The sequence below is a fragment of the Myxine glutinosa genome, chromosome 10 (genome assembly GCF_964187855.1).
Source record: "Myxine glutinosa chromosome 10, kmMyxGlut1.1, whole genome shotgun sequence".
NCBI lineage: Eukaryota > Metazoa > Chordata > Myxini > Myxiniformes > Myxinidae > Myxine > Myxine glutinosa.
In genome coordinates, this window is record NC_136270.1 from 6,851,936 (window position 1) to 6,866,214 (window position 14,279).

The 14,279-nt window shown below is 43.4% G+C and overlaps 1 protein-coding gene across 3 annotated transcripts in view; it reads left to right on the forward strand.

The window, feature by feature from the left end:
- Positions 1-14,279, forward strand: part of LOC137434260 (zinc finger CCHC domain-containing protein 14) — an 89,764-nt gene that overhangs the window by 32,803 nt on the left and 42,682 nt on the right. For 2 of the 3 annotated variants that reach the window (XM_068127091.2, XM_068127093.2), the window contains 2 exons: positions 9,464-9,556; positions 10,117-10,150. In XM_068127091.2, the coding sequence (XP_067983192.2) occupies positions 9,464-9,556; positions 10,117-10,150 (127 nt within the window). The remainder of the gene's footprint in view (positions 1-9,463; positions 9,557-10,116; positions 10,151-14,279) is intronic. The other variant, XM_068127092.2, reaches the window with a different exon arrangement.

Sequence of the window (14,279 nt, forward strand, 5' to 3'; positions counted from 1 at the left end):
AAATACAATTTGTTATATACATGAAATAACAGAAAAAACGCTGCGCTAATTATGACCTCAGACAAGAGAGGGCCTTTGAAGACACAAAAAGGAAGATATTTCTCAGGCTCTAATTCCAAACGAGTTGGGCTTTCCAAGGCCCAAGGATGCGTTCCCATAATAAAGTTCAATGGGGTTTACATTTGGCAGTAAAACACAAGAAGCCAGGCACACAGAGATCAAGGGATACATGTTACATCATCCCCTGTTCGAGGTTAACTTACAACTATTCCCATAACTTTCTTCCTTAGAAGATGGTGAAAAAATGTCCCCAAGGTTGGATATGACCGAGCCGTGAATCAACATGTTTTTCAGTGAATCTAGTTTTTTTTTGAAGCAAGCAAAAGAAAGACACAATTAAATATATATTTCTCAGGTGCCATGTGTCACGTGGTGTGCCCCCCATGGCCCCCCATGGCCCCCCATGGCCCCCGACATATTTCTCCCTTTTGTCTTTACGACAACTCTTCGGAAAGACAACGTATTACCCCAGGGGGTCAGCATCTCCCCCAGTCACATGCCAGGCGCGCCAAAGCGTCACGCATGCTCAGGAAGGGATACCGGCCCCTAATTGTGGCCGTCCGACATTAACACATAAATTGCCAGCCATAATTCGCGACGAGGACGCCTGGTTAGGAGATAGCTGCCGCCCGGCCGGGTTCCGAGCCCCCCTTCCTCCAGCGTGGGTGCGACCCAGTCGCCGGCCTGGTGAGGGGCCCCCCTTATGCAGGTGCGGTCCTCGCGAATCAGGGCAAACAATCCACGTCCAATGCCATCAAGCCTGGCACATGTGATTGTTCTGTGGGAGAGAGGGTGGCACATCCATCATCACAAATCTCCATCTCCTCATAGTCACAAATCTCCATCTCCTCATATTCTGCATCAACATCAGTATTCATAGTGTCGGGTGCCTTAAGCTGAAACGACCCCAAATTGCTTACTACAGGTGGTGTAGGTGGTGGTGTAAGTGGTGGTGAAGGTGGTTCTCCCGGATATCCCAGATATTTGTTTGCCATCCGCTCCTCACTACTTGCATAATAGCAATAGCTCTTAAAGGAACCTACACTACTTAAATCACGGGTAAAAGAATCCCAATCCCAATGAAGTGAACTAAAATCATAATCGTCATCAGAATCCCACGCATCAGCGCCATGAGACGATAGAGTTGGCCGGTTCGCCGATGGCCTTTGGATCCTTCCCATGTAGCGAAAGAAACATCTCGGTGGTAGCGGTGGATGGGGTCCATCCTGTGAAACATTTTCTCACACACACCATGATCAAATTCCTAGCCCCCCCAATTATGATCAGTCAATGGAGAAACTCACTCCATTTTCTCCATCCTGCTCTGCTGTCTTCCTATGTGCAACCATCATTTTTTGTAAACCCATATTTGTAAACATTATCTCGTATTGCTTCCATCCCAGCGGTGTCTCAAAATCTGAAGCACAATTTTCCCTATACATCTCATCTCACCTGTGTAAGAAAATTATTTACATTGACCCATATCACTATTTACATTATTAGCAGCTCGTAGTTAAATATCAAAATACATCAACTGGTATTCTTCCTTTGATAACCTCTCCCTTATCATATTCAAGCGAATTTCGCACCAGTATAATCCACTGGAAAAATATTTCCTTTCCCTGCGCTTTGTCCTCGGTTCTAGAACCTAGAGTCAACCATGTAGAGTAAACATTTATTTACACATCTTCCTAGGGGAAATTGCCCTATCACCTCCCCTTACGAGTAATAATTCAATTGCCCAACATACCTGATGGAGTTCTGTTCACCTGGTCTGCAGAGCTGTGATCCAATCTGCGCCAGCACCCAATCACCTCTTCGATTGGGGCAACCTGCCTGTAGCAATCTAACGCAACATTATTAAACGAAATTCACAACTTTACATTCATTGGTCCCCCCAGGGCAAGCCAACCCTTGTATCACCTTATCACAAAAACAACAGTTCATAACCAACCACTTTCTTTTATTTCCTGCCTTTACCATTCACTTTTTCCAACCTTCTCCCTTTTCTCAGCAAATCCTGCAGATTCACTTGTCATTGACAAATAATTCATCTGATCCGACTTTCCTATAACTGGCAGACAGACAATGGCGAGCCACAAGCCCCAACCCTACTAGGCTCCAGCTCCCATCCAAAGGATACAAACTCCCTCAGACTGGCATAATCTCTTTGCCAGCTTATGTACGAACCAAGACTGCAAACAAATAGTTTTCCAATAAAAATCAATTGTCACCCTATTGCACCATATTGGCAGAATTCACTTCAGCTCTCTACCACTCTTGTGTCGAGTGGTGCCCCAAAATGACATTGCACGAACCCTTTCAATACCTGTCTAAACCTACTGCCATTTAACGACGCTTCCCAGATGACGGTTCCCCATACACTATTCTGGCACAAAATTGTTGCATCCCACAGATGCCACGATTATTTTAACAAACCCATTTTCCTAATCCACCTGTTCAATTCTCATTTCAATTTAAAGTCAATCCAATGTCCTCTAATACCTCTCTTAGCATCCCATGCACCTGTTGCAGACACCTGTTTTAGCCTCTGGCCCAATAGCTGCCCAATATTATGAATATTCCCAATTTTCCCAATAAACAAATAATAAAAAGAAAATAACCTGATCTATTTATTGAAATAAAACATTCTCATGTTGGTCAATTTTCTCACCCACGGTGACTCGTCAATCCTGCCATCCCATTCCCCACCACATTTCCAGCGAGGATGACGTCACTATTTCACACCTTTCCTCCCTTGAACAGCTGGTGGTCCTCCATGAGATGCATTCCGATGTTAATCACTTCAAAGTACCCGAATAGCCCTCCCTGGAATCGCACCTTTAACATTACCGGCACCGCCCTTTCTTGGTTCAAATCTTACCTCTGACAGACACAAATCCACTGCTCAACTCTATCCTGACGGACTGCATCACTGAAATAAAATCCTGGCTTCAAATCAACTTTCTCAAACTTAACTATGATAAATCTGAAATAATCGCATCATCTTCCTTCGAACTCAGAGCACACCGACCAGTATACATCAAACATTGGATTCATATTTCCACAGAACTCCACCACTCTGTTAAATTCTAAACATGCCCAATGGGCAATCCACGAAAAAATCAAAGCATTTTCAGTCCCCCTTTTCCCATACACTAGCCAGTGTAAGCCAGCCAAACGCGAGCTGTGACCTTCATAACTCTAAACAAATCCACTGGCACTTTTTAAAACAAACTTTCCCAGTCATTTACTAAAATAAAGTGCAGCTCTTGTCCGTAGATATACGTTAACCAAGATCCACCACAATTCACAGCAGGTGACCACCCACCTGCCTTCTGTCGAAGTCCAGTCCAATTTTCTGAGTTTCCATTCACAGACAGACACAGACAGACAGACAGACGAACCCCCAACGTACTAACAGGATGGTCTCACAGAGGCCATTCCATTCAAATCTGTAGGCTGCCACGATTCTTCCCGCCAGGACACACCATCATAGTCACACTCACACATCATAGAGTCATCATAGTCACACGTCACGTCAGCAGACACAGTGAATGACATTCGACACCATAACAGACACCACAGACACTGCTCCTCCTTGATCCATATCTGCAGACGCAGTCAGACACACCCAGTCGGACAGACAGACTGGCTCCACATTACAACTGCAAACATTTGATGAACCGAAATGGCAACAGCTAACACCAAATATTTATTGTCCCATTTTCAGGGAAGTCAAATCAACCAGCATTAAAGCACAAAACAGAAAGGGAAGTAGGACGACCATATACTCAGAGTGAGACCCGAAAATCAAACAGACAGACCGACAATCGAACCTGTCTTTCGACACTGCCGAACGACAAGTCTGCAGACACTGAGGGAGTGACATTCGACCCCCAGTAGACACCGCGGACACCGCTTTGGTCCGCACCTGCAACTCCATCACGCGCCTCCAACTTCTTTTTCGGCGCATCGATCAACACAAATGTACCGACGCATCTTATATTCTACACGTGGCTATCCAACTTTTCGCCACAGTCCCATCACAAACAACGTATCTCTCGCGGCATGCATGGCAGGAATCACACTCACATTGCACCAACATGGAATTCGAGCACATTCCATAGCTGCGAAAATATTGTGCTGGACAAGACATTATTATCATCGACTTGCGCTTTCACACGCATGGCAAAGTCCACGGATGTACAAAGTCGAAGTGCCCTCTCCCTTAATTGATCCACACTGCACCTCGGCACACATCCTCAGATAATTAAATACATGTTTTAATCCAAGCGTGCATCCTCGCACCCGCTCCACCACCACCTTCCAACCACCGCAGGTGCACCTGAACTCCATGGCACACCTGCAACTCCCTCAAAATCAGTGTCCAGAGACATGACTCCATGGACAGCCAGAAAGCCAGACAAATACGGACACACACACACAGAGATAGACACAGGTGGGTTATCGCCTGCATTCTGTACAAATTCCATGTTCCTGCCCATAAGTCGGCCCATCAAGTGTAACCCCTTTCACGAAACCGTTTCCTCCGATCTGGAGAACGACCGAGAGAGCTCAGAGCTCCCGTCCTTAGGTATCTCCCTTTATTCAACGCATTCTGCAATCCCAAGTCGGCCAAATACAAGCCCCTACCTGCCGTTGAATAAACACCCAGTCGGTTGACAGCCTATCATCTTTGACTTTTACTCCCATTCTCCCTTGCTACATCTGGAGAGCCGTTAATGTGGGGATGTAATTGAACACTTGTTTTAAAGCCCTGTCTACACATGCTCTCCATAAAATACTCATTATTCCCTGCCAATTTTCCCCAGCAGACTGAGTCCCACATGGCATCTCAAAATCTAAACTGATACCTTTTATTTCTTCCTAAATGTACTCAATCAATTTTCACCTTCCAACATATAAATAATATCATTCCAAAGTACTCATCCGGATTGCCCAACGCCTGCAGGCAATGTAGGGAACCCCTTGTCAACTGTCAATCACACGTCAATGACACACACACAATAAACACAAATACACGCTGTAATGACAGATCATTCATTCCCTTATACACACATACCATGTGACTGACACTTCATTTTCCATACAATACAGTATAAATTCATGCACACTCCATATACTTCCTACCTGTGAACTTACCTGGCCCCTTGCTGTGAGCCTATCCATCCCCTTCAGGCTCACCTGTTGGTTTCTACCTGGATTTCTTTCTTCCTGTGCTTTATCTGCTTCTTCCTCTGCCCTTGAAGGCTCAGCACTTCTCCTGCCTTCCTCCTACCTGGTACCTGCGCTCTTCTCCCAGTTTAATTTATCCTTCTCCAAAAATCACATAAACTTTCCTATTTCCACATATAAGAAATCACCGATATCTCCCTTGAGATACAAAACAGAAACGCTTCCAACTCTAGCATCCCAAAGTCTTCCTTGGAAGCATGCTCGACAATGCAGCACCGCTTCCACTCAGCACACAACATACATGTGCTCACTCCAACACATCACTTCAAGCCACCTCATCACTCGCATTGTTCACGCACGCGAATGCGTCCCCTGCTGTGCACCGCACGGGATATTCGCATTCCCGTCTCGATTCCCTCCCACCTCGAGGTTCCCCGCGAGGCAGCCACCCCGTTGCCCCGGCAACCTGCCTGCACGTTTTGGCTCACGTGTTCACAGCTGGATTCCACACACCTCGTACATTATAATCTTCTCTGTTACTTCTTGCAGATCTAAACTCATCTCTTGTCCGGAAAGAGCTAATACTTGACCTGCCTTTAGCATATATTGTCAGAACTCCCTACCTTTAGGTAAAATGCACTGGATGTGCATGCCTTAAATCCTGAGACAGGACAAAGAAGGCCTTGAGGGGGGGGTTTATCAGATACGCACATCCAGTCCGTAGCTTAACTTATTTATCCAAGCCCTCGCCGGGGGTCTAGTCAATACCTATGACCTATTCTTATCCTTATCCTTATCCTTATCCATAGTCTTATCCTTATCCACCCATGCCTGGGTCTAGTCTTCTTCCCACGCCGGGGTCTAGCTACCTACTCCCACGCCGGGGATACCTTAACCTGAGGCTATCCCTCGAGGGCTATCCCTCCTAACCTATGGCGCCCTCCTGGCTCGATTCATTAATCCACTGGTTGCTGCTTCAACTTGGTTCGAGATACATGCTCAGGTACAGTCGACAAGGTTCCCATACATCCAAAGGGAAGGAAAGAGGCTTTAATTTTAGGTATGCAAATATGCTTACCTCAGCCCAAATGGTGCCAGCGCTGGCTTTTTGCCTCTCCCCGACCTGAGGAGCGTGCCCCCCCTCGACATGCACCTGGATGTATCCCACTCCTGACACCAGATGACGGGTTGGCCCCCCCTTTGGAACTCAAGAAGAGGCACCTTGAAGCAGCAAATGAGGTTTAATGAAAAATCGAGCAAACACAATATTGTGGAGCACGCCTTGAAATCGCAGGGCCCTGTCACACAGGACCTGCAAGTCCAAGCCACACTAAAAACTCAGCAAAATACAATTTGTTATATACATGAAATAACAGAAAAAACGCTGCGCTAATTATGACCTCAGACAAGAGAGGGCCTTTGAAGACACAAAAAGGAAGATATTTCTCAGGCTCTAATTCCAAACGAGTTGGGCTTTCCAAGGCCCAAGGATGCGTTCCCATAATAAAGTTCAATGGGGTTTACATTTGGCAGTAAAACACAAGAAGCCAGGCACACAGAGATCAAGGGATACATGTTACATCATCCCCTGTTCGAGGTTAACTTACAACTATTCCCATAACTTTCTTCCTTAGAAGATGGTGAAAAAATGTCCCCAAGGTTGGATATGACCGAGCCGTGAATCAACATGTTTTTCAGTGAATCTAGTTTTTTTTTGAAGCAAGCAAAAGAAAGACACAATTAAATATATATTTCTCAGGTGCCCTGTGTCACGTGGTGTGCCCCCCATGGCCCCCCATGGCCCCCGACATATATATATATATATATGGGGCATGCAAGTACGAGAGTGTATCTTACTTGCAGGCATAATATATATAAGCTTTATCTACTTGGAGTGGTTTGTGCTTGCATTTGGCATGCAGCTAAATAAATCAAGGAGATAAAGAATGAGTGATCAGCATGAGCTCTTCATTTAACAGTTTACAGCTGTAGTACTTTTTAAAATGGAAAACAGGGCCACCAGGGTGATGCAAAAACGCAGGGACAAGAACAGCACTCAGTAGAGAGCATACCTCCGCCTGGTTGGCCATTTCACTCAATGGTGAAGAATCGCCTTAAAAATTCTACTAGCTAGATCTGGATCCGGATTTTCACCGAAATTGAATCGATTATTACTTGTCACACACCCAACCGGTCCACCAAATTTCGTCCAAATCCGTCCACAACTTTTTGAGATATCCTGCTATGCATCGTTTTTCGCACTATTTCCCAATGGTGAAGAATCACTTTAAAAATTCTAGTAGCCGGATCCGAATCCAGATCTTCACCAAAATCTAATCATTTCGTCCTTGTCACATATGCTACATCTCTGCCAAATTGAGTCTGAATCCGTCCACAACTTTTTGAGATATTTTGTTCACAGACAAACATACGGACGGACAGACAAACAGACAGGGGTGAAAATATAACCTCCATCCACCTATGGAGTGGATTGTGCTTGCATTTAGCAAGCAACTAAATAAATCAAGTAGATAAAGAATGAGTGATCAGAATGAGCTCTTCCTTTAACAGTTTACAGCTGTAGTGCTTTTTTAAAATGGAAAACATGGCCACCAGGGTGATGCAAAAACAAAGAGAATAATCAAATGATTTTCTTTTTCTTTTTTTGTCTGGAATAATTTATTTAGGAAATCTCATCTGTATTTCTATGATTTCAAATGTACAATTTTGTGTGCGTTCATCTTTCCAGGACAAAGCGACCTTTCCTTATACCAGGCTTTTCCAGCAATGTGGATCTTGAGTACAGGGAAACTATGCATTGAACAAAACTGATTGTTATAAGTCAGTGTCTAATGCAGAGCTTTGACTTAAACCATGCATTGGAACACTTGCCACTTTCCACTGTCTGTCAACAATAAATGTTTGTGACTTCCATCCATTGTACATCATCTGCAAATAACAAATCCCAAAGACACTTCTCAAATCATACCACCATAAAACTGAGAAACGCGGCTCTCTTGGGGAGCGATTGTGCCCGTGCAAAATCACGTGACATGCCTTGATTACCTCCACCACCCAAGGTGGATGGAGGTTATATTTTTACGTCTGTCTCTCTGTCTGTCTGGTTGTGAACAGGATATCTCAAAAAGTTGTAGGTGGATTTGGACGAAATTTAGTGGAGATGTTGGGTATTTGACAAGGACGAAATGATTTGATGTTTGTGAAGATCCAGATCCAGATATGGATCTGAGAATTTTAAAAGTGATTCTTCACCATTGAGTGATAAGGCCAAAAAATAATATTTAGCATGGTATTTCAAAAAGTTGTAGACGAGTTATGACAAAACTTGGTGGATGAGTTGGGTAAGTGACAAGAACAAGCCGATTAGTGTGTGTTCACTCTGGGAGCACTGCATGACAAAGGACAAAGGGCTCTATAACAAATTAGCGTTCTATGCGCATCATGAAGCAAAGTATTACTTTATATTGCAATGTCATGGGGTGGGGAAGAACATTTTAAACTCTCTGCGGAGCACATTGGATGGTAAATAAATGATCAGAAGACCATAATGAAACGACTCATTGCTCCATTTGTATAACTGAAACACAATGGATAATGCTTTATTCATGTGGAGAAATCAGATATGCAGTTTATGCTGTTACAAGCAAAAGTAGCCATCCCAAGTGATGGGAAAAGCAAGCAAAAGTACCTGGAAAAGGTTTAAGTTAATCTATCAATTTAAATTATTTCTTGAACTTTCATTAAATTGGGTGTTTGACGAGGACAAAAAAATTGTGTTGCACTCTTGGTTTCACTCAAAGCCAAACCTCTGAGCAACTTATGCTGTGGTGCAACATCGAGCTGTGGAGGTTGGTTTTGTCTAAAAAGAGGACCAAATGCAGTTTAGCTATTTTATATTGTGTGCTACTCCATGAAGATCATGTTAAATCTACTTTAATCCAGATGTTCTTGTTGATTTTAAATATTACTGGAAGGGACAATAAAAAGGCAAGGTTGAGGTTTGCCTGCATGTGCAGCTTTTCAAGTGCAGCGTGGGAAACGTGTGCCATAACCGGGAGACAGAAGAACACATGGCCATACACCACCGTTCGCAATAATAACAATATCGATTATTTCTTGTCATTGTGTTTCTGCTTGTGTTTGTGTTTCTGCATTGTGTTTTTTATTGTGTTTCTGCTTCCAGATATGACATCAATTCCTGGCAGGGCTGATTGTTTAATGGAGGAGTCGGTGATACGTGCCCATAGCAGAACAGAAAACTCTGTCCAAAGTAAAAGTGGGTTTTGTACAATTCAAACCTTTCACTTGAATTGAAATATCCTTTTCGTTTTCGTTTTCATTCGTTTTCGTTTTCACCCCAGCATTAGTTTTCATCCCTCTTTTTTCATCTTTTTATTTCCCCTAATTTATTCCAGACTCTTCCACCCACCGCATTTATCTCTTTTCTCTGTTCACTTTTATCTATCCCATCTTCCGGTTTCCTTTAGGTTCCTACCCTTCCTTCCGTACTCCTCATTATTTCCTTTATGCTCAATTCACTCACCTAATTTGTATATAGTCGAATAAGGGTGAAACCCTTGATTCTAAACCTGAAGCAAAATGGTGCAATGTTTATTGATTTTATTTGAATCAAGTTAGACACCTTGTATGCTGCTTTTCCTGTATGTAGTCATTGAGCGTCACACAATATTCCTTCCATTACGTAGAATATATTTATTTGTTGGACCCCTACCAGCACAACCAAGCCAGTGTACCTTAAAGTTGTACTTTATATGTTAATGTTATTGATGGCATGTATGTGTAACAATGGACTTTGTTCTTTCTTTTATGCATCAGGTTGTGTTATACCACCAAAAGGAACATCTGCCAAGTAAGTCTTGTTTTCTACTAACACCAAATGCACTTGTGTTACGTTGGGATACCAATATGTAATTGGATGCAATAATTGCATGCAGAGAGGATGGGTGTTGAGACAGTTGTGGTGAGGACAAAGGACAGGCAGCAAATTTATAGTTATCTCCATCACCAAAGGTGGACAGAAGTTATGCTTTCACCACTGTCTGTTTGTCTGTAAGCAGGGCATCTCTAAAGGTTATGGATGGATTCGAACGAAATTTTATGGACATGTTGTTTGTGTGACAAGGACGAATTGATTCAATTTTGGTTCATATCCAGATCCGAGAATTTTTTTATGTGGTTCTTCACGATTGAGTGAGAGGGCCAAAACGATTATATAGCATGATATCTCAAAAAGTTATGGATGGATTCGGACAAAACTTGGTGAATGAGTTGGCTAGGAGATGAGAACAAGCTGCTTAGACTTTGGTTAAGGCATGGATGCAGATTTGGCCTATTGGTGGGCTACCAAACGTTCTACCGAGTGCCGTTCCAGTTCAGTTTTTGAAATCGGGGCGTTTGTTGTATCAAAGACAGATGTTTGAAGTCGATTCCATAGTCCTCAAAATGAGACTTGCGCTATACAAGCCAACCTATGCTGTTGTCATGCTGAAAGATTGCACCACAAGTTGTCACATAAACAGAAAATTAGCTGCTTCAGGTATGTCATCTGGCCTTGAGAACACCTTAACAACTGTCAATTCTTTAAATTGTTGCTTCACATTTGTTGTCCTCAACTGTTGGCATTGATGCCGTGATGGTTCTATGATTCTTCAATATTCTTCCATACATGTTTAATGTCTTACAATAAGTTTTTATTACCCTCGCCACAGGAGAGTGTATTGCATTTGAGTCCGTTTCTTTGTCTGTCTGTTTGTTACTTGCGAAAATTGAAGATTTTTCAAGTATATTGGTTGGTCTTGTGCATTTTTCTGTCTGTCTGTCTGTATGTCAGTCGCCTACAGGTCACAATTTTCAAACGACCTTCATGAAACTTCACCAAATGTTAGAGTTGGTCATAAGCAAGAAGCCTATTGTTTTTGCGGTTAAGAGGTCAATAGGTCAACATTGGCCAAAGGCCACCAACTTTGTCGAATTTCTGAAATCCTCAATTTTCATCCGATTGACTTGAAATTTTAAGAACATTTGCATATCTGGTCATTGAATTAAACCACCATCTATTTTTGAGGTCAACATAGGCCAAAAGGTCAACATAGCCCACATTTCTAAAATCCTCAATTTTCATCCGATTAACTTGATATTTTAAGACGATTTGCATACCTAGTCACTGAATTCAACCACCCATTATTTTTGAGGTCATCATAGGCCAACAACTTATTTTAGGGATTTCGCAAGTATCGTGCTATGCATGACATTTATTGTTTGTCTGTCTGTGTTTGTTTGTTTTTTGTTTGTCCGCTCAGTATAAATATGATTTTCTCTGCAACCGTTGTCCGATTGACAAGAAATTTTCACCATAGGTGCACCTCCTGTGGATTTTTTTAAATGATAGTTATGACGTCATAGGTCACGTGGTATGGGCACCATCTTGGAAAAACCGAAAAACTTTGCGCCTCTATATCTCCGAGAGTGCTGCACAGAAAAAATTGAGACATGACTCATTGTAAAGAACTCTCCATGGGGAATAACATATTGTCCTGTCAGCCCGAACGGTTAACACCACAGGGTGACGAATGGCTGTAACGATTTTAATTCCGAGGTGCGTAGCCGAAATTAGCGGTCAGTTTGTCATGCGCGGACGAAGGAACCAGGGTGCTTACCTGAACGGAGCCCACGGGGCTTATACTCAAACCCAGAAACACAGAAACGAGACAAGGAAAATCAATAATACAACAAATGAAATGCAAAAAATAATGGTTTAATGAAATAAAACACGGCAAAGTAAAGGCTGAGGTAAAATAACTGTTTGCTATTTTGAGAGACCCTCCAGCTGACACAGAAACACACAAGGGGAATACAACAACAACAACAACAACAACAACAACAACAACAGGCATTTTAAGGGCATTTTCCCTGCAAGAGCAGGGGTTAGCCTTGCGGTCCCCATGACAATCTTCTCCATTTTGCCCTATTTTCTGCATCTCTCCTTGTTAACCCCCTTGCCCGCATTTCTTCTTCGACCATCTTTAGCCAAGTCTTTCTCGGTCTTCCCCGTCCTCTACTTCCTTGTACATTCATTTCCATCACTCTTCTCAACCAGTCACTTTCATCCTTCCTCAACACATGACCAAACCATCTCAAACTGACTTCCGTTTCCGGTCCCTGGAGCAAGGAAGTGTGTTCGACCTCTGGACGGCAGCAAAAGTTAAAGTATTTTTTCCATTCGTGTATTCGTCAATTTCTACTCGTTTTTTATTGTGCATGTGTTGCAGGGTGTTTTCCAGTTGCTGTTGATTCGCAATTCCTGCAAACTTTTGTATAATTTAAGCCTTTTCTGTCCCACCGCGTGCGCGGCCTAGTTTATCTCGGCCCATAGGTGTTTTGTGAATTTAAGTTCCTTCCTTCGCTGTATTGCTTATTTCTTAGATTTTCTCTTCTCCCCCTAACTTCCCCGAACATCGACCACTTGTCTAAAGTTTTAAATCTCTTCACGTCTCTTCTCGTCTCGGGAAGTCACGTGACGTCACGTCTCTTCAAAGCTGTGCATGCGCGCACGCTTTCGAAGTTAATAAGTAACTTTTCACAATTGTGTTTTTGTCGTAATACCGGCTTTACCACAGGTCGAAACTTTATCTTTCTTTCGGTGTGTATGTAACTATTGGTGTGTCTCTAATAGTATTCTTGGTGTTGGTTTTTCATACCTGTGTACAGAATCGTCGGTTAGTTAGTGTCGCATACTCTGACGCCTCGTGTAGTACTAGGAGGCTACCGTGTCTGACCTTGGCTTGAGGCTTTGTTTCTGTCTCGGCGGTTTCTTCGATTGCGCTCGCAATTCCTTTCGGTCTCTATTTTTCACGTTCCACGTTCGGTCTCTGTCTCTGTGTTTGTTTTCATCTCAATTCAAAAAAAAAAAAAAAAAAATTCCCTTCTCTGTTCTTATCCGTTTCGTTCTTATTTGTTCGTTCGTTCTTTCACCACGTTGTTCGTGATCACGTGTTCACGTCATTAAAAAATGTTTCATCTGTCCCCTGAAGAATGGTATTCTGTCATATTCTATAACACGTTTTTCTTCTTGTTCTACAAAAGGATGCTTTCGACTTGCTCACCAAATCTATTCATTCCAAAAAAAAATTCCATCTCTTACAGTGCATCTTTCATTCATTCCCTAAACTCTCCAGAACTCCACCCATCCTTCAGCGTCCTCAAACGTATTTTTGACTCGAAAGTCGCAAGAAACTCATTTTGCAATAAATGTTCGTTTCCCATTAATCGTACATTTTTCAAAATCCAATCTCACCCCTCCCCTCCAAATCTTCCCCATCGCCCATCCCTTTCAAATCTTCCCCCTTACCCCTCCCCTCCAAATCTTCCCCATCACCCATCCCTTTCAGATCTCCCCCTTGCCCCTTCCCTCCTAAACTCCCCCCACACCCCTCCCCTCTGAGACCCTCCCTCACTCCTCCCCTCCTAGACTCCCCTCTCACCCCTCCTCCTCAAAGCGCCCTCCCCGCTTCTTCCCCCTTCCAACTCTCACCTTCATCTCCCTCAACCTTCTGCCTCACTCTTCCCCTCCTCAAATAACACCTCACTGCGCCTCACCCAATCACCATCAAAACTTTTGTCCGCCCCATTCTTCCCTTTCTCCAAGATGTTCTGAAATCTCTGACCCACCTTCAACAGCTCTCCCTACCTCTTCCTCCTCTTCCACATCATACCCTACCGCTCCCCCCCACTGTTCTGTATCCGATGCTCCCCCTTCCTCTTCTTTAACAGTATGGACCTCAAGCATCCAGGGCCTTCGCTCAAACTTGACTGATCTCTCCATACAGGTTGCTTCTGACAAACCAGACGTGATCCGCTTAACAGAAACTTTCCTCCTTCATGATGTCTCTGATTCCTTGGTATCTCTCCCAGGTTACTCCCTCCTCCGGTATGATAGACCTGAGCCTCGTCCTGGAGGGGGGGTTGCTATCTTTATCAAA